We start from the raw sequence: 26429 nt of genomic DNA on the forward strand, positions 1-26429 counted from the left end.
TATGAGAAAACCTTTGAAAATCTTCTCGTCTCAAACCACAAGGCCCAGACCTTTAATATTTGTTAAGTAGCATGACATGTTTGCCCTCTACTAAGTTTGTTCAAATACCTTGGGGTCAAAACTGGCTTCACCCCATCTGACCTACTTTCTTATTTTTGTAGCAACAGCAATATAATTTGGAACATTTATACAGTTTTTAATACAAACATGAATTTGTACTTGGATGAAACTGACTGTGAAGTTCTGACATACTATATTTTTAAAGCTACAGCAATGGAATTATGACAATGAGTAGTTTTGAAAACAAATATCCAGGCAATCTTGTCCAGAGCATAATTTGAAAAGTCTTAAAGGACTGACCTCAAACTTTATCTAGAGATGGATGTCATTTCAGAGAAATGCAGGGCACAAGGACCATAACTCTGGATGCAGTATTGTTTTAGTTATTGTCCTTTGTTAATTTTCAAACATATTCTTTTTCCAAAGCATTACTTGAAAAATCTTTACGGTATTGACTTCAAAACTTCATACGCAGATAGATCTCATTGAGAAGTGCAATATTTTTTGCCCTTTGTTATTGTTGGTTAATGTTCCTTGTCATGAGGCAACGTTTATACTATTCTCATTTCGGCAGGGGATATGACAGTCTGTGAATGCTCTTGTTTTGGCATCTCAACCACAAGTGTCCACCTCCCCACACCAAAAAGGATAGATGGACACATGTTTATAATCTTTATGAGTCTGAATTGTGGAATATAGAATGAACTACAATCTAAAATATGTTTTGTTTTATTATTTAACATTATTGCACTTATATATTTTATCACAATATATACATACATACATACATACATTTAATTAATACACATCTTTCTCAGTAAATGCGTCTTAACTTCAAAATTTCATGGTGTAAACAATATGCAACACTTATCATTTATATGTTTTAAAAGCCTTAACTCTAATTCAGTATGAATGCAATGAGACAACTTTCTATATTCAATTGTAAGCAAAAAAATGCTTAGCTTGAAATGATGTAATTATTTAACATATTGGCACAGATTCATGTAAAGATGAGCGGTACAATAACAATTGATACTTAATAGGAATATGTTAAATGTTGTCCCTGTATTTCAACAAAGACATGTCTGTATAAAGAAGATGGTTATCTAGACTGGGAGCCATTTCTGTATAAAAAAAGGACTGGGAGCCATTTTAGTGTAAAGAATGGGGGATTCTAGATTTGGAACCACTTCAGAATGAAGAAGATTGTGTTTTTAGACTATGGGAGCCATGTCAGAAAAAAGGAGATTATCTAGGCTTTGGGAGCCATGTCGAAATGAAGAAAGGGTTATCTAGATTGTGGGAGCCATGTCAGAATAAAGAGGGGTTATTTAGACTGTGGGAGCCATGTCAGAATACAGAGGGGGTTATCTAGATTGTGGGGGCCATGTCAAAATAAAGAGGGGGTTATCTAGACTGTGGGAGCCATGTCAGAATAAAAGAGGGGGTTATCTAGACTGTGGGGGCCATGTCAGAATTAAGAAGAGGGTTATGTAGACAGTTGGAGCCATGTCAGTATGAAAAAGGTTGTTTCTAAGTTATGGGAGACATGTTGATATGAATAATGTGACTGGTCTATACTATGTGTCCTTGTGTGCCCTGGAATACAGGAACCAGGAATGTAGGACAGGGTTGTTCTAGACTGTAGGAGCAACAAGCCTATGGGTGAACCTCAGCAGTGTGGCAAGGGAAGAGTTGTCCTCGTGTACTCTGAAAATATGAAAGACAGAAATGATAGTGACAATTTTACATCATTCATAACTCATACAAGTCATATGCATACATGCACATATACATGAACCTATCAAATCACATGTACGTGAAGAATAAATCTTTAACATAACCTATCAATTTACTTGTTAAAGAAGTATTTGAATGTTTTTTAACCCGTGTAAGAGTGTTTCTGAAGGTATTGTGTATTACACTTCTGATATTTCATTTCCTCAAGGCTCTCAATCTATTATAAAGAATTCATGTATACCTGTCTGTTTCCAATGTTGGGGGTGGATTCAAAATAACTGATGCAAAGCTGGAAGAAAATAAACAGCTTTGTCAAGTTGTCACAATTACTCAATACATAAAAGGTGGAGGTTCAATTTACTTATATATATTTTAGTTCAACTAAATTTGACAAACTTGTTTAAGAATAAACTTGTCAGAAGAAAACTATGAATGTATATTTAAGTCAATGAGCCATTTCAGACCAACACAAAATAAATAAAATTACTGTTATTCTATAAAAAACATTATATGTCTACTATGTTTACAAAACAAATTGCTCTTTCTTCTTAAAAGCAGCTTACTTTGGCATTTTAAGTAGATTGATGAGTTCCTGAGCCTTTGTGAAGAGTATTTCCTGGTCTTCCGTTGCCACGACATCACTGCGGTGTTGCCTAGCAACCTTGGTAAGGCACAGGATGGCGCGAGGAATAAGGTCCTGACAGCGACTTGCAAGCTAAATTGGGTGGTAAAGGTTATAAAGGTCATGTATAATATATCATGCAAAAGACATATATCCTTCATTTCTGCCTTAATGAAATATGTGCATGGATGGATGTGTACCCTGTATTAAATTTAATTTGTTTACATGATATATTCAGCACTTCTAAAATACCATTTAAAGCAATATTTAACTGCTATAGAGACCAATGCAATAAACCTGTGTCTTAAAAAAAGGTTAAAGCATATTACATTCTCAAATTCAATTAAAGAAACATTTTTATGATATCTTGTTCAAATTTTATATGAAAAATTCAAATTAATGTGCATTAATATTTCCTTATGAAAAACACATGAAACCGCAGCTTGCACATTTCATGTGGTATGTACATTTTTGAGTTAGAATGTATTATTGATGATTAAAAGAGACATAGGTCAGGTTGCCCGGTTGGCTCTGTGGTTAGCGCACTCGCTTCTCACCTAGGACACCCAAGTTTGATTCCCACCCTTGGCGCATGTGAGTTTGGTTTGTGATCACAAATTCTAACAATTGGGTTTCCTCCGGGTACTACTGTCTCCCCCACAACACAAGACCACACTGTCAAGAAACATAGTGCTTGAACGAGAGTGATTAATATAATCAAATGTTGAAACTTGTTTCACAATCATTGTAAACTAAATAAGTTTAAATAAATAAATAAAAGTGACATACATACCTTAGCAAGTGTAGACATGAGGTAGGAGACAACCTGTACACTGTAGGGAGCACTTGCGGCAGGGGTTGACCCTGTGACCCCAATGACCTCGTATGTAAGCAACTCCAGGGTCTCATACATCTGACCTACGACCTCTGCACTGCAGTCAGGGCTGTATGCTGTGGACAGGAACTCACCAACTGCCCACACCTGCAATTACAATAACAGTTTATAATACCTCTTTGGCTTTTTACAGCATTTTTATACCCAGAAATGCATCATGAATTCCCCCCACAGCTTGAATGCCATGCTAAAATATCACAAAGGCATTAGCTAAATTTCCATTAGAAATCAAGACCATATACCAATAAAGCCCCATTTGTTACGATAAGACCTTCATGAGCATGTAACTAGGTAAATAATTCACAGGAAACTTTGCTTAAATAGTGAACTCATTGGGACATTCAGAATATGTTATTTTCAAAATCTTAATATATATATCTATATATACATATATATTGAACAATTTCCCTAAAAAAATGTTTGTTTATCAAGCTAAAATATATAAAGAACAATACTTTTTTACATGTATATGGTGGAAGCAAACATTGATTTACTGGATTTGTAAAAATGACATGTGCCTTGCCCATGCCGTCAAAATATTTCATTTGGATGGGTACCTGAATGTTATGCTCTCTTACGCTGTTAATTTTCTTTTTCCTGTATTTATCCTTTTTCTAAATGTAATCAAAAACTCCATCCATACAAATTTAATTAAAATGTATTCATTGCCTATGACATTATTAAAGATATACCTATAACAAAACGTTGTCCTTATATTGCTTTAAGGAGAATATATGTTCAAATCCCATCTATTCATTATTGGGTTTTCCTTATAACCCAAGTTGTTATTTCGGGTGTCATTATAAACAGAGTTTATAGTAGTATTAGTAATAGTACATATTTATTTGACAGAGCACTCACCAGCTGATTGAAAAAAGCTTCCCTGCCCAGAATGTTGCTGGTGTTGGAGAGAAAGTCCCCAATCTCGGCTCGCTGTCTGACTACAGTTTCTGGAAACTTCTTCAACAACAGCACCAAGTTTTCTGTTATTATCCTGAGGGAAATGTTTGGAAAAAGGAACAAGTTTTATGAAATCAGTCATGATAAAAAGATACTGGTAAATGGATTGTTCATCTATAAAAGGTGATTATATTGTCCTTTAAAGGTTAAACTTATTATATTGTCTTCCATATCTATATTTGGATTTCCAACAGATAACACTCAAAGACTTGACCAAACTTAACCCAAACTACAGAATATCACAAATCATTCAATGTATATAAATGTTCATATATTGAGTCTCCATCTATAAATTTTTATTCATTACAAACTTGAGCGAGTACCAGGATTGCTCACCTACGAACGTCCTGTTTGTACTCAGGGATACCGTATATCAGCCCAGTTCTCTCTATCAGCACCGACAGCAGGGCAGACACAAAGTCACTCTCAACATTTTCCAGGATCACAGTGAACCAACACCTGACAGCAAAAATAAATGTTTTTTAAACTGTCAATTAGCAATCTTCTTACAAATAAGACCATTTCAATACATTTCTTGAGTTTCTCATTTATATTCTTGTTCCTGATAGAAACAATAAGTGATTTAAGCAAATAAATAATATAGTTTCTTGAGACAAGTCCCAGAGACCCAGTTTTTGACCCCAGATTTTTTTTTAAAAGGTGTCATTCTCTAAATACCAACACCAGAGTTGAGTGTAGTCTGAAAATTCTAGCATAAACAAAGGGGGGGGGGGGGGGGGGGGGGGTCGTCTTATTTGACACAAAAGAAGCAAAATATTAAGATCTTGAAAATACCATTCTTGTACACCAGGGTGATTATGCAGAAATAGATTTATTATTATCAACCCTCTGATGAATGAGACTGGAAAATACAGTCATTGACTGTGGTGTTGACAGCTACATGTAACATAACAACTGAATACTTGTGTTTTGACCCGAGGAGTATGGAAGCAGCCCAGTAGCACACCAACAACAAGAGCCGTCATAAGACAGCGTGCTCGACTTCGCCGCTTTGACTTAGTTTGGTCTATTTATGTCAAACCTAACTAAAATTATTCAATACATAAGGTGACTTTGATGCTGCCCTCCCACCACCCGAAAAATGACGAAAGTCATTCAAATAACTTGATTTCCCATTATGAAAATGTGGTAAAGAATATACAAATATGCCTTTCAAAAGAAATTAAAAAAAAAAAAAAAAAAAAAAAATAATAATATAAAAAATTCAATGGCCAAATAGTATAGCCCTCCTTGTTTTCCCGTGGTAAAAAACTGGTTAAGAATGTAAAAATGTGCCTGTCAAAAGAAATTTAACAAAAAAAAAAAAATATTCAAAGGACATAATTTGTATTTAGGGTTAAAATGGAGTTATGTTTCTTGTTGGCAGATGGTCGTAAATAATTTTGAATTTTATTAAGTGCATTGAATGAAAGGTATAGAAGTTTTTTTTTATTAAAATCCCAACTTGCCCTTAACTTTTACTTGCCTTAAACTTTAACCTAAGTCAATCAGGGGCCATAACTTGTATTAAGGATATGGAGTTATGTAACCTCATTGGGTGATGGTCCTGAACAACTGTGTGAAGTATTAAGTCAATTGAATGAAGGGTATAGAAGTTTTTTTTATTAAAATCCCAACTTGCCTTAAACTTTAACTTGCCCTAAAACTTTAACCTAAGTCAATCAGGGGCCATAACTTGTATTAGGGATACTATTGAGTTATGTAACCTCATTGTGTGATGGTCCTGAACAACTGTGTGAAGTATTAAGTCAATTGAACAAAGGGTATAGAAGTTATTTATAAATATCCCAACCTGCCCTAAAACTTTAACCTGAGTTTCATAGTCAATCAGGGGCCATAATCTGTGTAAAGAATAATATGGAGTTATCTAACCTCATCATGTGATGGCCCTGAACAACTGTGTGAAGTATTTACTCAATTGAATGAAAGGTATTGGAGTTTTAAGGGAAAATCCCAACTTGCCCTAAAACTTTAACCTGCCCTAAAACTTTAACCTAAGACAATCAGGGGCCATAACTTGTATTAAGGATAATATGGAGTTATGTAACCTCATTGTGTGATGGTCCTGAACAACTGTGTGAAGTATTAAGTCAATTGAACAAAGGGTATAGAAGTTATTTATAAATATCCCAACCTGCCCTAAAACTTAAACCTGAGTTTCATAGTCAATCAGGGGCCATAATCTGTGTAAAGAATAACATGGAGTTATCTAACCTCATCATGTGATGGCCCTGAACAACTGTGTGAAGTATTAACTCAATTGAATGAAAGGTATTGGACTTATATGTAAAAATCCCAACTTGCCCTAAAACTTTACCCGGCCGCCGACGCCGCCACCGATGCTGGGGCAGGTAGTATAGCCCACCTATTCTTCGAATAGTCGAGCTAAAAATCGGAAGATGCCTGGTACCACACCAACACTAGTGTTTGTACATGACATTCTCACCTGAGGGAGACTGGAACCTGCCTAGTAGCACCCCAACACTTGTGGATGTACTGGATGTTCCCACCTGAGGGAAATCAGAAGCTGCCTAGATGCACACCAACACTTGTGGATGTACTGGATGTCCCACCTGAGGGAAATCAGAAGCTGCCTAGTAGCACAACAACTTTTGTGGATGTACTGGATGCTCCCACCTGAGGGAAATCAGAAGCTGCCTAGTAGCACAACAACACTTGTGGATGTACTGGATGTACCCACCTGAGGGAAATCAGAAGCTGCCTAGTAGCACACCAACACTTGTTGATGTACTGGATGTTCCCACCTGAGGGAAATCAGAACCTGCCTAGAAGCACAACAGCACTTGTGGATGTACTGGATGTACCCACCTGAGAGAATTCAGAACCTGCCTAGAAGCACAACAGCACTTGTGGATGTACTGGATGTTCCCACCTGTGGGAAATCAGAACCTGACTAGTAGCACAACAACACTTGTGGATGTACTGGATGCTCCCACCTGAGGGAAATCAGAAGCTGCCAAGTAGCACAACAACACCTGTGGATGTACTGGATGTACCCACCTGAGGGAAATCAGAACCTGACTAGTAGCACAACAACACCTGTGGATGTACTGGATGTTCCTACCTGTGGGAAATCAGAAGCTGCCTAATAGCACAACAACTTTTGTGGATGTACTGGATGTTCCCACCTGAGGGAAATCAGAACCTGACTAGTAGCACAACAACACCTGTGGATGTACTGGATGTTCCTACCTGTGGGAAATCAGAACCTGACTAGTAGCACAACAACTTTTGTGGATGTACTGGATGTTCCCACCTGAGGGAACACAGAACCTGACTAGTAGCACAACAACACCTGTGGATGTACTGGATGTTCCTACCTGTGGGAAAACAGAACCTGACTAGTAGCACAACAGCACTTGTGGATGTACTGGATGTTCCCACCTGTGGGAAATCAGAACCTGACTAGTAGCACAACAACTTTTGTGGATGTACTGGATGTTCCCACCTGTGGGAAATCAGAACCTGACTAGTAGCACAACAACTTTTGTGGATGTACTGGATGTTCCTACCTGTGGGAAATCAGAACCTGACTAGTAGCACAACAACACTTGTGGATGTACTGGATGTTCCCACCTGTGGGAAATCAGAACCTGACTAGTAGCACAACAACTTTTGTGGATGTACTGGATGTTCCCACCTGTGGGAAATCAGAACCTGACTAGTAGCACAACAACTTTTGTGGATGTACTGGATGTTCCTACCTGTGGGAAATCAGAACCTGACTAGTAGCACAACAACACTTGTGGATGTACTGGATGTTCCCACCTGTGGGAAATCAGAACCTGACTAGTAGCACAACAACTTTTGTGGATGTACTGGATGTTCCCACCTGAGGGAAATCAGAACCTGACTAGTAGCACAACAACTTTTGTGGATGTACTGGATGTTCCCACCTGTGGGAAATCAGAACCTGACTAGTAGCACAACAACTTTTGTGGATGTACTGGATGTTTCCACCTGAGGGAAATCAGAAGCTGACTAGTAGCACAACAACACTTGTGGATGTACTGGATGTTCCCACCTGAGGGAAATCAGAACCTGCCTAGAAGCACAACAGCACTTGTGGATGTAATGGATGTTCCCAACTGAGGGAAATCAGAAGCTGCCTAGTAGCACAACAACGTTTGTGGATGTACTGGATGTTCCCACCTGAGGGAAATCAGAACCTGACTAGTAGCACAACAACACTTGTGGATGTACTGGATGTTCCCACCTGAGGGAAATCAGATGCTACCTATTAGCACATCAACACTTGTGGATGCGAGGGAGAATACAAGAGGGCTTGGTAACACTCCAACACTTGCGATTATACTTGATGTTCTTACCTGAGGAGTACGGGAGCTGCCTGGTAGCACACCAGCACACGTGAATGCTCCATTAAGTCAGCAATAGAACTGTGGAACTTGTCAAGTCTGAAATAATTGCAGTTTTCTTGTCTCATACAGGTTTTAGTTTCTAACATAGAGAAGTATGCAGCAAGTCCACCAACACAAGCGGATGTTCCATCTAGTCAGCAATAGAACTGTGGAACTAGTCATGTCTGAAATAATTACAGTTACTTGTTTTCATACATGTTATAGTTTCTGACTTATAGAAGTATCCAGCAAGTCCACCAACACAAGCGGATGTTCCATCTAGTCAGCAATAGAACTGTGGAACTTGTCATGTCTGAAATAATTACAGTTACTTGTTTTCATACATGTTATAGTTTCTGACATATAGAAGTATCCAGCAAGTCCACCAACACATGCGGATGTTCCATCTAGTCAGCAATAGAACTGTGGAACTTGTCATGTCTGAAATAATTACAGTTCCTAGTCTTCTTACAGGTTATAGTTTCTGACATAGAGAAGTATGCAACCAGTACATGGATTTTTTAACCCAGGTCCCTGTTTCCAAAATTCCAAGCAGGTTCTCTAACAACTAAGCTAACTGGTATGGATAACTCACATAGTATCTGATGTGATCAAGCAACAAAAGTAATCGTTCTAATGAAATAAAATATCCTTGACAGTTATACAACATCGAATACCTGTTAATGGTATCTCCATGGCCACCTTCTGCCCTTGTGAAGAAGTTGAACATTGGTCTGAACAGAGCATTCTTGAAGGCTTCTATGGCAGAAGTAGGCTCTTCCTCACTTGGAGAAGGCATAGTGGTGAGATCCAGAGACTTAGACCGTTCCTCAACGTACAGAGCCACTGTCATGCAAGGGAGATCTATAATGGTGTGGAAGACTTCCAGCGATGTGCCCAGTGACATCATTGCTGGCACAGTATCCAGGAAGTCCCCAACATAGGTGTGAGGGTTCCAGGCAAGGATCTGCAAAAGGGCAAATCTTGAAATTATGTAAAGTAAAACAAAATTCCCTAATGAAGTAATCAACAATTAAGAATAAACTTTAAGCTGAACAGTATTTGTTCTCAATTTCCATAAAGGAAATATAATCTACTGTTTTGCATAAACAAATGATTACTGGCATACAGACAAACTAAGTCATCTGGTAACATTATAATAACGTTGAAATAGATAATACCAGTAAAGATTTCTTTTTTTCTAAAACCTTGAACAAGTTTGGGAAGTATGTAGCCATGATGTTGTAGTCATGTGTGAGCGACTCCAGGTTGTCAAGGGTGAACATGACGATGTCGAACGCGATTGCTGTCAAGGTGAACTTTCGGGACAGCACTCTGTGGAACAGGGTACGTAACTCCTGCTGGGGGTCATATGCCACTGCCTTACCTATACACCAAGTATAATCAATTAATGTCATAAAATAATCAGGCAAAACCTGTTTCAAGAGGCTTCCCTTATTACATTATTTTGTGCCTGTTTTAGGTATGCTTTGGAAATTATGTTATAATTCCAATATTTTGGTATTGATTATCATCTTGTTTTATCCATAGCACACATACCCAGTAAACCAAGATAACTAATGGCACTGACTTACTATGATTAAGAAGAAACTGAAGGATGACAATGAGAAGCTTTGGGTTGTTGTCATCTGAGGTTACCATGGTAACCAGCCTCTTGAGCTCGCGGAATGTGCGAGGAATCTGGGCTGGGTCTATCTTGCATACAAGGTCTAGCAACTTGACCGTCTCCAACCGACACTGGAATATGCATGTACTTCATCACATGCACATCTAGCTATATATTTTTCAAATTTTTGTCAATGTAATTTTCAACTTTTAACATAACTTGTACCACTTCAATGTTTAAACTGTATGCTAAATATATAGTGGGTCTTATATGTAGTACAATCTAATGCTTAACACTCACAGCATTTTGCAGTTCAACATCCTCCTGCACTTTTGGCTCTGCAAGCAATGATCATTCACTTTATAAAATAATCACTTTATTGTATCAAATAATGTGATTGTTCATAGAAGTCTACAAGAGCTGTCAAAGTCAAGGACAAATACCCCATAAGTGCCAAGCAGTTCAATGGATTATGCAATAACTTATATGCCTATATTTAGAGCTAACATAAACTATAAGCATATGCCAGTCCCCATGCAGGTTGGTACGGACATGGCCACCTACGGTATACTGTATATATGCATATATGCAGCATTCCATAATGATTAAGCTCTAAGTGTTACCGTGAACTTTAAAGTAGGGTACTTTAAATCCCTCCCTGCATCAGCTTTATGTACCAAATGGAATTCATATTTAAATACCTAATGTAATGTACCAAACACATGTGCCAATTTATTTTAAAATCCCTCTGTGCATGACAAAATTACCTACTAGACCAAGCTCTAGCAAAATTAGTTAAATTCCGCACTGCACTGAAATCGTTACAGCCAAGACACAAGCAATTTTGTATAGGCATACTGTGAAATCATTTATATTCGTTGGCATGAAATTTTGTGGTTTGCCGAAAATTAACAATTTCGTGGGTACTTGAATTTGTGGTTTTTCATTTTTGAAAAAAAAAAATCGAAACTGCAATCGTCCTAGATCGTCTGCATTATCTCCACGCGCTGGCCCGTGATTTCCGTCCTCTACGTCACTCGGTTTATGACACTCGCTAAAGTGGTACGACATGCCAATTTGTGCATATACCCATGTCAATTATCAATTTAATTGGAAATTAAGGTCATAAAAGAAGATGTACCTTGATCATAAATACGGACAGGCGAAGCCATTGAACGTCAATTAAGAATTTTGCAAACTGTGAAAACACCGAGAAGGTCCATATATTTGAGTAAGCCATCACAAAAGATAGCTGATGTTTACAAATTCAATCACTTTTGAATATCGTCTTATTTCATATCAAATCATTTCAATATCTATTCACACCTTTTTGTTTAATAAGTAAAATGAACACGTTGTTTTGTACATTGTCACGTTGGGTGCTCAGTAGCCTCCAATGTATTCGATTAATTATTTCATTAAAGAAAAACATCAAAAAACCGACACTCATCACTCACATCTTGTCAACCTGGAGATTTTCATGAACAGCACACGTTTAGGCACGTGCTTCTGTCATTTGGTTCATAAAAAAACACATTTAAATGATTTGGTTTATAATTTTTAAAGGCAGATATAATATATTACCAAAACAATTATAGTAAGATATACAGTGAGACGGATATTTACGCTGTATACTGCGGCCTCTGGTACGAATAAACAAGAGTATGTGCATAACATGGCAATTGAAAAAGTGAATAAAGGGTCTTTATTTTGTGGGATCTTGAATTCGTGGATCACCTAACCCACGAAAACCATGAACATTAATGCCCCACGAACATTAATGATTTCCCAGTATATGCTACATTTCATTATATGCATGTTTATTTGATTACTTAAACATACAACCTCTTTGTAAATTTTGTTATTATGCATAATTTCATTGTAAAGAATCATCAAAACATTCAAAAGTCAATGCATTTTGTCTAGTTTTCTTGCAGTTTCTTTAAAGGAATATAAAGAATGTCTTCTTATTTTTCAATGGCCCTCTAATATATCAAACAGTTGTGTCCTTTTAAGAATGATACAGACTTACTTCTATCACACTGGTCAATGATTCTGAAGCAGTAGTCAATGGTCCTCCCAAGCAATGTCCCAAACGCCTTCTTTACAACATTCCTCTTCTCTTCACCCTCTCCCTTGTCAATGCCAACATCATGTGGACTAAGCAGCTCAACAGGAGTCATGGCCCTCTCTTTAGATGGTGTGGAACCAGTCTGTCCATGTTGAGTGATCTCCCTTTTCTCTGAGGCATTCAAAGTGGTATCTCTTGTAACAATGTCAGAAATGCTGGGTTCATCATCATCTTCAATGGAGTCAGGTGTTGTCACTCTTGATCCTCTACCTGCAAAGCCTGTGGATCCAACTGAACTCAGTGATTCAGAGAGGGTGTCTTTTTGCTCTAAGGAATATGCCTTTCGGAGGTCAGAGGGTGTCACTGATCTAGGCAATTGTTTTACTTCTGCTGATGAAGTTCTAAATATAGCCTGCTTCTGCAATTTACCAGAACAGTGTGTTTAAAATGCAGAGGACACAACATATCCTTTTATCATCTTAATCCTATTTATTCCATGTACATGTACTTCATGTAGTGTTTTTAATATTCTAGGCATGGTTAATGTGTCTTTGTAATTTGTATGCTATATTTATCCTGAACTATCAAAATACTTGAACCTTTTATATGTAGATTACCTGCTGCTTGTCACATAATAGGCCATAAGTTTTAATTTAGACATCACATTAATACATGTATCAAGACACACCTCTAAACTAGATGTAGAGCTTGGTGATGCTGTTCCACCTGCTGTTGACCTTGACACCAAGCTTGACCTTGATCCTGATCTGATGCGCTGTGGCTGGGACCTGTACTGCTGAAGTTCATCATCCATCTCACTTGAGTCTATGTCAGGGTCATTGTCAGTGGATACAAGGTCATTGTCAAGTAAAGCCTGGTAACTGTGCTCTATCCACTGATATAGCATGGAAAAGCTGTATATGTTTACAAGCTGGTCATCCGTGTAATACTGACCTGAAGCAAGACAGGGAAGTCATTGTATGGACCTTTACTGTATGATCTTGCCAAACTGATTTGCTGCTTTTGTTTAATTCATAAGTGTAAGTACATGTATGTCTTTAAAAGTGATTTATGTAAGTTGTCTAAAAAAATAGTTGAATGGTTCAAAGGAAATGGCTTTTTCTTAAATGAAATATGAAGCATTTTAAATCATCAAACAATACATGTATATGTGTAAACATCACAGCATCATACCTATGCTGAGTACAGTGAAGAAGTTGTTGCTGGTTGATCCATCCACCTCTGTGACAAGGTTGTTCTGGTTGCGACGGAATGGATTGGAGGAGTAAGGATTGGGAGCCTGGTAAAGCCCCGCATTCATCAACCAGCCCCCTAGCACATCATTCACAGAGAGTACCTTTTCTGAACAAGAGGCAAAACATTTAAATATTTTCCTTATGTTGATTAAACATTAAGTGATATTTAACCTCACAGTCATTTATGTGAACATTTTGTGATTAGATCTTATAAATGCTAGTGTTTCACAATAATAATTGAAAGGTACTTAAGAAAAACCAAACTAACCATGAATATGATTTAAAACTTAAGCACATGCCCAGACTTTTCATTAAGAAAAGTTGTCAGGTATTTTTGTGTTAAGCAGCCTTTAAGCATTCGAAATCTCAAATAAAGTACAAGACTTTTCTTTAAAGCGGAAGTAAGTTAAGACTATAAATTCCATTACAATTAAACTATATTTTTTAATCAGACCAAATATTAAACCATCGTTCTGAAATCAAACAGAATATGCTAACAAGAGCCCCCACCCCCTCCTCCCCAAGCCACTGACAATGCTTGTATGTATTTCTAAAAGGATCAAGGGCTACAGCCTTGAGTTTTGGGCCTTGCTACACATGTGTATATTGTCACTGTTATTATGTGTACTAACTTTCATGTGAATACATGTATTGTAAAATGTTTTAATTATGGTCAAGGTTATTTGCATTAAACCACACCACTCACAATACCAATGCTGTACCAATTCTGTGACTTTCTTTTAGAGAAAAACTTTATTAACTAACCCTGTGTAAGGAGGGGTGAGTGCAGTAAGGATATGCCCACCAGGAATGTAAACAGACGTCTCTGAATCTCAAACTCCAAGTCCTGGGCCTTCAACCACCTGCAATATTAGATGTACAATTTTGTTCCATCATTTATAGTTTCATAGATTATTATATACTTGATAAAAAATACTTTTAAATTACAGTACATCTAAATGTGAGCTATTTAAAAAAATGAAAATACATTTTATTATATTCATTTTTTTTAATTTTAACAGCACCTTAAATACTTAGTTACAACATTTAAGTGATTTTTTTATGTGCATGTATGACAGACAAGAAATCTATCAGAATTATAAGATTTCCTCTCCCCTTTAATACTAAAAAGCAAGCATTGTCTCATTCAAACAATGTGTCTCACAACTACAATACCTAATTGCCTTTGAGTAGACTTTAGCTATACACTCTGTATCCTGTAACATAAATAAATGATAAATGCTCATGAATACAACAACAATGTTAAGACCTACTTTGATTTATTATATTTTGAATACATTTCTTTGAATCTTTTTTTTTAATCTATGTCTCATCTAAACCACTTATCTCTTTTTTCATGTTCTACCTGTACCATTAATAAGACTCGGTTAGCATTAAAAAACACACACAAAAACAGGAGTCCATGTATAAGGACACAAGAGTGACATGTCTTTTGAGCTACAGAAGACGAACCAGACCTTAAACATCTGTAGATGCCAGGGACTTGGGATCTTATCCCTGATTTTTCCCAGGTCATTGTCAAACTTCTGGTCAAGGGGCAGTAACTCCTGTAAAATCCTCTGACAAAGCACACACTCTTTAAGCTTGCCTTGATCCCTGGAGGTCACAGACTGGATCATCTGTATGACCAAAGGTGAAGGCAAACTGGAAAAAGAACGATGTTTATGGTTAACAGAAAATAGAACATAAATCTGTAGTAATTATGTCGTTTTGTAACTGGAAACCTCTGTTTTCTAGGCTATAATATGTCAACACAAATATAGATATTTTCAACAAGAGGGCTATGGAGGTCCACTTATCACTCATGTGACATCAGGTACTATATCTTTTTATGCAAAATCAAGCCTCTAAGATGGATTAAATTGGTTAGAAAAAGTGACCTGTAGATTGTCAATAAAGACTTAACAGTTAACTATCAACTTATTTTCAAACAAACCAATCAATATAGATTTTAGCAAACCATTCCGGCCAGTTTCATGAAGACTAAATAAACAAGATTTAGACTATCAAAGGGACTCTTACACATTTGCACTTTTAGCCTCTTTGTCACTCATCACCTCTTGAAAAGACCTTGACCTGACATCAATAAGACAACATTTTTGACCAGGTTCGTGAAGTTACGTTGAAATTTGGCGAACTAGTTTTTTACCCCTTATGCCTAAAATGGTTGTCAACTTCTACCTTGTGTTGCTGTCTTTTGCTTGTAAGATGAAAAAAAGTTGCCGCAAAAGAGCCATGGTTTCTGCTGACTTCTCTGGTAAGCAGAACACCGACACAAGGCTTGTGCATATTTTAACCACATCCTCATCAGTTGCTTTTCTGAAATACAACATAAGAATGTATGTACCTTCACATATTTTGACCAAGGCTTGAAGGCTAGTGTTTCCTTGTAAACCACTCATATGATCTACTAAATAATAATAGTAGACTGTAACCGTAAACTATCTTAACAAGATAAAGAAGTTTTATCTGAGTGTCAGTCATAGAGAGATGAATAGACTTAAAATTAACATAGAACTGTGTGTAAGACATCACATATTTACTGGAAAATAGTTTACCTTGCTTGCGAATGCAGTTTATCTATTAATGTCAGAGACATACTTCCGTAAATATTTTGTGAATTTTACAACAGAAATACTTCACGAGCACCTGCTAAGCGGACTGGGCATGCGCTGTGGATTGTATCTATTAGCAACACTTAGCAGCAGTTTTGTTCTCCACACTTATTAAGTACGGGTAAGTTTTTTTCCTTATATTTCCTCAGATATACGGAGTTTAGCTCCATTGGTTTATTTTATAAACTAAGTAACATCGTTCATCATCTACCGTTCTATTGATATGTTTTTCCACAGTCACGAAGCTGATTTATGTGAATGTATAAAGTTGTACAGTTTGTTGACAAAAACATTTTGTTGAATTTTACTACTCACTTTACCGTTGCATTGGCATATATCATAAAGCAAGTATGATATCTAAGGGATGTATTTGCATTCTTAAGATTTATTAATATTCCCTTTTGCCATGTTTTATGCGATGATGAAAAGTAACAACAGCAGCTTTTCTGGTTCAATGTATCTTTTTTTGAAACTACCCATGGTACGCATTTTAGAATTGGGCTGTTTTGATTTAGTTCCTTTAGATGGCCTGGGGCTATCCTATGTTTTTTGCAATTTGTGAAAGAAGGTTTGGCAATCATTTTTCTATGAAAAGTGTTGAGTGGCAAAGGAACATGCATGACACCATTTTACTAGAAAACAGCAAAAATCTTTTTAACATTTGTAAAGCTTTGATAATGGCTGCATTTAATGGTTTAATTGGTTACAAAAAACATGCAATGTATTTAATGCAAAAGATAAATGTATGCTTCAACTCAATCTTCACATAATTTAAATTAAACAGGTATTTAAATTTCATCTTTTCAGAATTTGCTGATGTTGTGAGAGAACAAAACCAAAAATGGAGATCGTTTACGTGTACACAAAGAAAAGGGCGGAGTTTGGTCGACAATGCAACTTTACCGACCGCTCTGCAGAGTTGCATGTAGACATTGTGCCTGATCCAAGTCTTGCGGAAAACTTTGTTGAGAGAAATCCAGTAGACTCAGGCATACAATGTGTCCAGGAAATGTCAGAACATGAGGTAAAATTTAGGAATAGTTCAAGAGAATTAACATGGTATCATAAGAAAGCCTTGTTTCCAGGTCAAACCCACAACAACCTTAACACCACCAGGGTGCTCTATTTATGGGGCTAGCAAGGTGACCGATCCTTACCTACGCCGTTCACTCCTCTCCACATTAACCCTTGTGGCCATTCCTGTCACCAGCTTTTACTCCCAACATCAGTGAAGTTAACCCCGTTGTAGGGCTCAAAACTATGACCCCTGGAATACTAATATGGCACTCTATTGATTGAGCTTAGAGCTGGTCCTTACTCACATACACTATTTCAAATTTAAATGTTAATGGCTTGATAAACTAAAGACTAACTTTATATTTTTATTTCTTACATAACATTTTTCATGATTTTATTAACAAATGTTAAAGAATAAAGATATTGATCTTACAAGTCAGGTTACTTGTCCCATGTTTACTTGAAATATAAGTTTTAAGTTCTGAGCTGTCTTAAAGACTTTAAATATGTTTACTTTTTTCTGTTGAATATCCATATCATAACATTTTTTTCCAATAAAAGGTCAACACAGAGAGGTTTGAGACAGGATCTCGTGGCATCAACCACACCGAGGGCGGCTGGCCAAAGGATGTGAACCCACAAGAGGTGGAGCAGGTGACAAGGTACAGGAAGAAGGTGGAAAAGGATGAGATGTATGTCAACACGATTCAGCAACTCGGAACTGTGAGTTAACTATCAGTACACTCTTCGCATTATAAGGTACATGTATTTTACCACTTAATAGCTACTTTTGATATATTGATATTATTAAACCAATCAATTGCTTCAATTAAATCATTTTCCATTTTGATATGTCTTGTATCTGAAAATAATTTTAGTATCATTTGAAGTTGTTTTGATGGTGGAGTAGCTACAAATATGTTAATCAACTGAAAACAGTATTGAAGTTAAACATTATTTATTTGGAGAAAATATTTTGAAAGAACACCTATAAATGTATCATTGTAAGACAGGAGGAAATAGCTGAATGTGTATATTATTACCTTTCTCCTTATTCCTCTTAATTACTATATGCTTCTAGATATTAGAGCTCAGACAGTACAATTATGTCTTAAAAACATTGATTTTGATAGTTATTTGGTTATTTTATATTTTTGATTGATTGTTTTCTTTTCAGGTGATGGAACATTGTATCAAACAAAATAATGCAATAGACATTTATGAAGAATATTTTGATAGCGTACTATTAGATGAAGTAGAAGAGTCACCATCAGCAAAAACCATTAATGTATTTAGGTAAGTCAAAATAAAGAGTAACAAAAAGTGGAAACAATCATAGATGTAAGTTAATGAATAACTTACAGTCATTTATCCAATTTACAGTTAGGGTAATGAGTCTTTTGGATAAACAAGCTAAAATTCTATCTTGAGCACTTAAATTGACTTGACATGAAAATATGTGGTTTATAAAGTCCAGAATTTGAGCAAGCACTAAAACATATGCAGGCTTGTGCTATTTCGAAATTATTACCATGAAATATGTATTATTTTAAGGCATTAAACGAAAAGAATATCTTTTTCTAACAGTAGTATTTTATGTGGCTACATTTAATTTACCTTTATTTTACCAACAGAGATCCAAATGAAATGAAGCGCACAGCAACCCACATCTCCTGGTTCCCTGATGGCCCAAGGAAGCTGGCTGTTGCCTACTGTAACCTTGAGTTCCAGGGATCCTCTCCAGACACCAGCATGGACTCATATATCTGGGATGTTGGTATGTGCAATTACTGCTGTAAACAATGGTTAATTAAATTTGTGTTTGTGCTTGGCAGAACAGAATTTTTAAGCAGAGGTGTTGTTATTAGAATATGTATATCTATACTAGCAATAATTTAATGTTCAATTCTAAAAAAGTGTAAGTCTTATACCATTTGTGTTTTAAATAAATCAAAACAATTTGTGTTTTAAACAAACCATGGTTTGAAAAACTTCTGCTTGCAAATAAATGTAGCAAAATGTGCTAGTCAGTTTGGTGCTGTTCTTGCATGTATAATTTATAGTTATAAAAGGCTGATTGAAAAGCAACTTCTATAAATGCAAATTGCACATGTATGGATTCTTGTCCTGTAGTGAGTCTGTCTTTTCAGAAGTAAGTTCCATGTGATACAGCAAGTGATACACCAAATGGCTTATGCTGGTAGTCGGTGTATCTTGGATATATGTATTTGATTGATAGATGTTGCACTTGATTCATTGGATGTTCTTCTTTCAGAGAATCCAAATAAGCCTGAGATGACCTTAAAGCCAGTATCACCACTTGTGTGTGTTGAATATAACCCTAAAGACTCCCATGTTCTGTTGGGAGGATGTTACAATGGACAGATTGGTAATTTGTGGTTTCCAGTAAATTTTTGTCTTACATTAATAATAAGTGATTGAATATGATGCAGTTTTCTTTTATTCGTTTGATCAAGTTTGTCATATATCTATTTTGTTGTCATCCTTTTTTAAGAAAAAATGAACTTCAGGGATTTGTGTTGATGTTGTTTTAAATTGTGTGCAATGTTCTCTGGTTGCAGCATACTGGGATGTACGGAAAGGTTCCCAGCCAGTTGAAATGTCACCAATTGAGCACAGCCACAGAGACCCAGCTTACAAAGTGATGTGGATCCAGTCAAAGACTGGCACCGAGTGCTTCTCCTCCTCCTCAGATGGTCAAGTGCTGTGGTGGGACATCAGGAAGATGGGAGAACCCACAGAAAAACTCATACTCGACCCAACAAAAAAACAGGACATGTCCAAGGCTCAAGGTGCTATGTCCTTAGAATATGAAACTACAATGGTGAGTGTTGATGGAATTATCTGTGTGTTTTATATAGTTAAAATCCAAATATAAACAGCTCAGAAATTTAATAAGTTTTCCTTTATTATGCTTTCTTGTGGTTGGTTATGCTTTAAATGTAGTGACAATGTCAGGATATTTAGGGTATGAATGAAAATATCCAATAATAGGATAAATAATAAACATGTTTCTGTACAATTGAATATAGATTGGAATATTGACTCTGATTAAATCTAGTGCAAAATGCTTTTTTGATATGCCTTTTTAGATCATTAAGTGCACCATTTCTACATTAAACAACTTGATGTCATGTCTGTTGAATAAGATATTATACTTGGAAAAAAATCCTTTTTAGCCCACAAAGTTCATGGTTGGTTCTGAACAAGGAACAGTGATAGCTTGCAACCGTAAGGCCAAAACTCCCGCAGAGAAGATAGTAGCTGTGTACCCAGGTCACCTTGGTCCTGTGTACTCTCTCCAGAGAAACCCCTTCTTCCCGAAGAACTTCCTCAGTGTTGGAGACTGGAAGGCTAGAATCTGGAGTGAGGACATTAGAGAATCTTCCATCATGTGGACCAAGTAAGAGTTGTACCATTGTGGTTAAAACTGTTTAGTGTTTATAGTATCAGGTTAACTGGACAATTGTTTGACTCATAACTTATGTTTTAATGTTAAATCATTACTATGATTAAATGTTGATTCAACTTTGATTAAAAGATTGCTGTAGAAAAGGACATAAGATGTACATGAATACACTTGCATCGACATGTATAATAATTTTATTTAATACACATACATTTATGAAAGCCTATATTTATCCTACATTGAAATAATACAGAAATTGTACTGAAGGAAAACACATGTTTAAGATGAACAATTGCGTGTTATAGACAGTACCAGTCTTATCTTACGGATGGCTGCTGGAGTCCTATTCGACCCTCGGTGTTCTTCATCACCAAGATGGATGGTACACTGGACGTTTGGGATATCATCTTCAAACAGAATGACCCTACACTCAGTCTTCAGGTAGAAATTATTTTTGATTTGAATATTACTTTAAACTACATACTATCCAGCTATAATACATAATCCTTGTCATTAAAGCATATTGCTTTTGTAATTGTTTTTAGTATTTAAATAGCCTTTAAGTGTTGTTTTTGTAAACTAATGTGTCTTTTAAACTAATATCATAAATGACGACAACACTCAACAGTGAAAATTATCATTATATATTTTCAATAAATATATTTAACTGGTTTTATAATTTTTGACTTTACATTATAAATAAGTAACATTGAAATGTACTCGATATGTATCGATGTTTCATGTTTTTATTACAGTAAATCTTCATATTAGTATTCATGAATTTATTATAGAATCTCACATTCATAGCTATTCAAAGTGATTAAAATTTCATTTTCCTGTCAGTATAATATATGGCATGATATTACACATGTATCCTTGTTGTACAGGTATGTGATGAGCCACTGCACAGTCTGCGTGTACAGGACCAGGGTCGCCTGGTGGCCTGCGGCTCCCACACAGGTACAACCACACTCCTAGAACTCTCCGACAGTCTCTACACCATGCAGAGGAATGAGAAAAATCTGGTCACAGCAGTGAGTAGTGCTATTGTTTGCTGCAAAGATTCTAGGTTTTTAAATGGTATTGATATGTATTTTGTCAGATATCTCAAAAACTAACTCTTTCCAGGATATATTTTTTCCCCCTAAAATTGAGTTTTTATTTAACTATGTATCTACAGTTTAAATAGTAATTGTAATTACTATTGATATTAAGCCCAATATATCACTTTATTATTAGAATGGTGGTCTGACACTAACATTATTTTGAGAAAGTTTAATCATTTAAGAGCAGTAAGTTGTTCAAAATGAATAACACCTGATAACCTTCGTGTTGCAGATGTTTGAGAGAGAAACCAGAAGAGAAAAGATCTTGGACACCCGACACAGAGAAATGAAACTGAAAGAGAGAGCGAAGAGCTCTGCAGATGGTGGAAAAGACAAGGTAAGGATAATGATCCAAGAAATAGAGTATTTCTTTTTTATGTAATATAGTGTCTTTTTTGACAGTTAAGTGTAATTGTGAGTGTTAAGTGTATTAAATGGTTTCAAAACATTAAGTGTAATTGTGAGTGTTAAGTGTATTAAATGGTTTCAACGAATAAATGTTTTGCACAGTAAATCCCCCCAGTTCTGTTTCTATGAAAAGAATTGGATATAAACAATTTGCAAAGTTGTTTTATATTTGGATGTTACAAACCCCTGCTTGAATACATTTTCCCAAGCCTGTTAAGTGTTTTCAAGTTTGATGATCTTAATCATAAATGCAAAAGCCTGAATGATGTTGTTGTATGTCAGGAGGAGGAAGAAGAGCCAGCCCTGGATGAGGAGGACCTGTACACAAAGGCTGAGTCGGAGTTCTGGTCCATCATCAACCAAGAGAAGAAGAACATAGAGAAGAAGAAGGATGCAGAGATGGACAAGGCTGATGCTGGAAAGGTCAGTTTCCTAATCTAATGCCATCCACCAATTTCCTTCATGATTGACAAAGGACATGTCCGTGCCAGAATTCATTAAACATCTTATGTCATGTTCTAATTTTAGTGTCCAACTATTCATAATATGTATACATAATAAATTGAAAATTCTGCAATGTCAAGCTTAATTGAAAATACAGTTTTTTTAGTTAAAACACATTGAAGTTGACAAAGGCAATTTTAATAAATTGACTAAAGTTAAAAAATGACTTCATATGTTTTTTTAAATAAGAGCATTGGTGTCTTGTAGCTGTTAGATGATCTGTAGTGATTACATGGAGTTCCCAAATTTCCATATATAGTATAAGTCCTCAGACCTATATACGAAATAGTCAAATATTGAAAGTTAAAGAGGTCATTCCAAAGACAGGTTTCAAAACTTGCTATGTTTAATCAGAAACATTTAATCTAAATTTTTGGTATTGTCATATAGAAACTGTTGAATCTAAAATAATGTGTATCAAACTAGCACAGGCTACTGCTGATATCATTACGTCACTTTAGTGCAATAATGTAATAACTGCATATAAAAATAGAAGCAGATATTAAGTTATTGCACTAAGGTGACGATTAGTACAACTTCCTATAGTTTCAGAAAATAATCATTCTCCAATATTAAATAAACTGTTCTTAATTTTCATTGGGAAAGAACACATTCTCACTTAAATTTGGTGTTTAACAGCAATCCCCAATCCCAGAAGATGAAGAGCAGGAGCAGGCATAAAGCAGGAACAGGGGAGCCATATGACATTACAGGAACTAGTTACATACCAATATACACTGGCACTACTGCTCCATGCGGCTTGCGGGGATCCATAAACACTTAACAGCCAAGCATTCTTCATTTTAAAGTGTGATTTAAATGCTTTGAAGTCATTACCAAGTGCAAGCAACTCATACAGATTATTTTGTTTTGTGATTAATCATGCTTTGAAGAACAACTATATTATTGTGTTACATGTATTTGAAAGGCCAGACAACACCAAATTTTTGACATTTATTTGTTACATTAGTAGTTTTAATGTGCATTTTATTATTGACTTCCTAAAGTGATCTGTTCTGTTGAGAATTATCCACAGAGTATTTTCTAACATGACCAAAACTTATGTCCAAAATTGTATCTTTCATAATTTATTTTATACTTGTGATATTAACATCTGATGTTACGTTTACAAATGTTACAAGAGTAAATACAAGAAAAGGAAAGAAGAAAATATGTTTGTTTTTGCCTTGAAGTCATTAATTTCCCAAACAATTAAATATTTAAGCATTATGAGATGTGCTAAATATTTAGTGTAAATGTTTAATTCTTGTACTGAAATAACAAGGGCCTTAAGAAATCTAAATAGTAATATTTTTAATAAATACCATAATTTTTACCCCGCAAAAGAGGTGTATCCAATTTCAGCTGATATTTTCTTATCTGCAACTGAAATTGCTGATACAGGTACTCCCTGGCACAGGGGCAGGGTGTATGGCTATGTCACATGCCTATAACTCACTTCTGCCCCTTACTGTATTAAAAAAAATGTTTCTAGATTTATAAATAATCAAAGGGGAACTGTAACTAGTACTTAGGCACAATAATTGTATTTTTATTATCTTCATTCTTTAATATTTATTTATATTACAGGGTAAAGTTAACCTGAAATTATTGTTTAAGAATTAGTTAAAATTTCTCTATACATGTATATAGACGAGTTTTAATGAACCTGGGTATATTTTTGTACATTTTGCAATTTATCTTGGGAGGGGGTGGGGGCTATAGGGGTGTGGCACAACCCTGCCCTTGTGCTGCATGGAAGGCTAAATAAGTGCTACATAGCATGAGATTTCAACCTTCATATTCTGTGAGAAATAAAGATTTAAAATGGTGTGTGAATATTTCATTTGTACAGATTTCCCTTAACTTATCAAAGGGGACTAATTCAAATATTTCAAAATTTACTCAATATCAGTTATGGTATCCAATATGAAGCTCAATTTACTTTCAACAGCATTATTACTTATGTTGTGAGGTATAAAAAAACTAGCATTTTGCAGCCAAAGATTCAATGGGTAAAATGCTGTTAACTAGATTAGTGATATATCATAAGTTGGGGTATTTTATTATTATGGTATTAAGTTGAAGGGATTTCATGATGAGTACAGAAGGTAAAAGTGGTATACATCCTCATTTACATACTGAAAATGATACTAAACAAACAGAAGCTGGCGGGGTCAATCATCAATATGTCCTAGGAACATGCAAACATAATTGTGCACAGCATAGATTTGCAGCTTGGTCAAAGGGAAGTAACTGCTACATGGAATTCATCCCATGACATGAAAAGATACAGTTCAAGCCAAAAGTATCATATAATTGCAGTTATATAATTTTAAAATACATTAAGAAGTACATTATTCGTGAAAATGTAACACTATTTTGATCCATTGTCTAAATAAAACAAGAGCAGTTTCATTGATTTTGGATTTTTTTATTTTTTTATAAAATTTCATTAGACCCAGGTACGTCGTTGGTCTCAGGTGGGTTTCAAACAGGTGGTTTCCACTGAAAAACTGAAGAACTGATGTTTAGTGACTAATTTTGTTATGTAGGTAGCTTTGGTCAACACTCCGGATTCCAAACATTTGAATTGATAGGATCAGGCCCTAATTTTATGGAAATCTGAAGTGTAATAATTAAGCTTAAGTATCTCCAGTCAATTCCGAAATGAGGTTAAGTGTGCATACAGTTTGGCATATTTTCTAATAAACTGCAATTAAATGTTCAAATATCACTTTAAAGCATATCATAAATAAGGAAATAAAGGTTTGTTTTAGTGTAAGATCTCAATGTATTTCACCTCATGAACAACCACATGATTATACACCACTTGTGAAATAACAATTTTGGTGCTCACTCAGTGAAATATATTACAATATTATAATGAAAAAATAATTAACCCTGAATTCTCCATTAAATTAACATTAGTTACCCAATCATTTTTATAAAACAGAAGCTCTAACCTGGCCAGCACCTTATCAATTCATGTCTACCCATTGTCTTACCCTAATACACTATATAGTTATGTCCTTGTCTTACCCTAGTGCACTTTGAATGTATTTTTGTCATTTTCTTACCCTAGAGCACAAGCTTTCAAGTGCTGTCTTAACAGTACTTTAGCTTGATCCTGTTTCAAAGGACTTAAGATTCTTCGAGAAATTAGGGGCAAGTTCAACTTTACAGTTCCCAAACATCGAATCATGGCTTCTACTCAATGACTTCAATAGTGTTGAATCATACATGCCATATCCCCCGGCGGGGGGAAAAATCCCCCGGAATTTTGATCCATCCCCCGGTCTCCCGGCGGGAGAAAAAAATCCCCCGGAATTTAAAAAAAAATTTTTTTTTTTTTTTTTAGAACTTTTACATCAGGCAATAATGACAAAGTAAGTGAAACCACAGTATGTGAGTGAAACTGAATGTAAAGAAACAACTCCACAAGGGTGAAATGCCAAAAGGAAACTTTTACAACAAGTGATCAATTAATTTGTAGTAATTATCAAAGGCAAAGATATATTACTATTTTGGAAGGAAGAAATTAATAATATTTATTCTATTCTCTTATTGTCTGAAAGTCATCAAGCTGATAGAATTAAGCACATTTTTTTAAAAGACTGTAGGAAGGTACTTGCGTCTAAAAATACTTTAAAATTTCGCCAACTTAGACCTGCTAAAAAAATCCCCCTGAATACAA

The 26429-nt window shown here is 35.7% G+C and overlaps 2 protein-coding genes across 4 annotated transcripts; one reads left to right on the forward strand and one right to left on the reverse strand.

Annotated features, from left to right (window-relative positions):
- Positions 1 to 773: 773 nt before the first annotated feature.
- Positions 774 to 16295, reverse strand: LOC128209623 (AP-5 complex subunit zeta-1-like). 2 transcript variants are annotated; one of them, XM_052913746.1, is made up of 19 exons: positions 16211 to 16295; positions 15834 to 15971; positions 15110 to 15296; positions 14808 to 14848; positions 14397 to 14494; positions 13570 to 13737; positions 13064 to 13329; positions 12337 to 12793; positions 10605 to 10642; positions 10273 to 10435; positions 9886 to 10064; positions 9355 to 9644; positions 8648 to 8734; positions 4614 to 4736; positions 4179 to 4311; positions 3216 to 3404; positions 2364 to 2515; positions 2042 to 2089; positions 774 to 1770 (listed from the first exon to the last, which is right to left on the reverse strand). In XM_052913746.1, the coding sequence occupies exons 1-19, from the start codon at positions 16249 to 16251 to the stop codon at positions 1698 to 1700; spliced, it is 2871 nt and encodes a 956-aa protein (XP_052769706.1). In that variant the 5' UTR covers positions 16252 to 16295; the 3' UTR covers positions 774 to 1697. The 2 variants fall into 2 exon arrangements, with proteins under 2 accessions (XP_052769706.1, XP_052769698.1); XM_052913738.1 differs by having other exon boundaries at positions 9859 to 10064.
- LOC128209638 (dynein intermediate chain 3, ciliary-like) lies at positions 16295 to 23903 on the forward strand. Of its 2 annotated transcripts, none has more exons than XM_052913766.1 (13): positions 16295 to 16382; positions 17075 to 17291; positions 17846 to 18007; positions 18462 to 18580; positions 18919 to 19061; positions 19560 to 19673; positions 19867 to 20129; positions 20485 to 20708; positions 21020 to 21155; positions 21602 to 21748; positions 22053 to 22157; positions 22511 to 22651; positions 23372 to 23903. In XM_052913766.1, the coding sequence occupies exons 2-13, from the start codon at positions 17109 to 17111 to the stop codon at positions 23411 to 23413; spliced, it is 1779 nt and encodes a 592-aa protein (XP_052769726.1). In that variant the 5' UTR covers positions 16295 to 16382; positions 17075 to 17108; the 3' UTR covers positions 23414 to 23903. The 2 variants fall into 2 exon arrangements, with proteins under 2 accessions (XP_052769726.1, XP_052769717.1); XM_052913757.1 differs by having other exon boundaries at positions 16322 to 16388.
- The last annotated feature ends 2526 nt before the right edge of the window (positions 23904 to 26429 follow it).

Source organism: Mya arenaria, chromosome 2 (assembly GCF_026914265.1).
Source record: "Mya arenaria isolate MELC-2E11 chromosome 2, ASM2691426v1".
NCBI lineage: Eukaryota > Metazoa > Mollusca > Bivalvia > Myida > Myidae > Mya > Mya arenaria.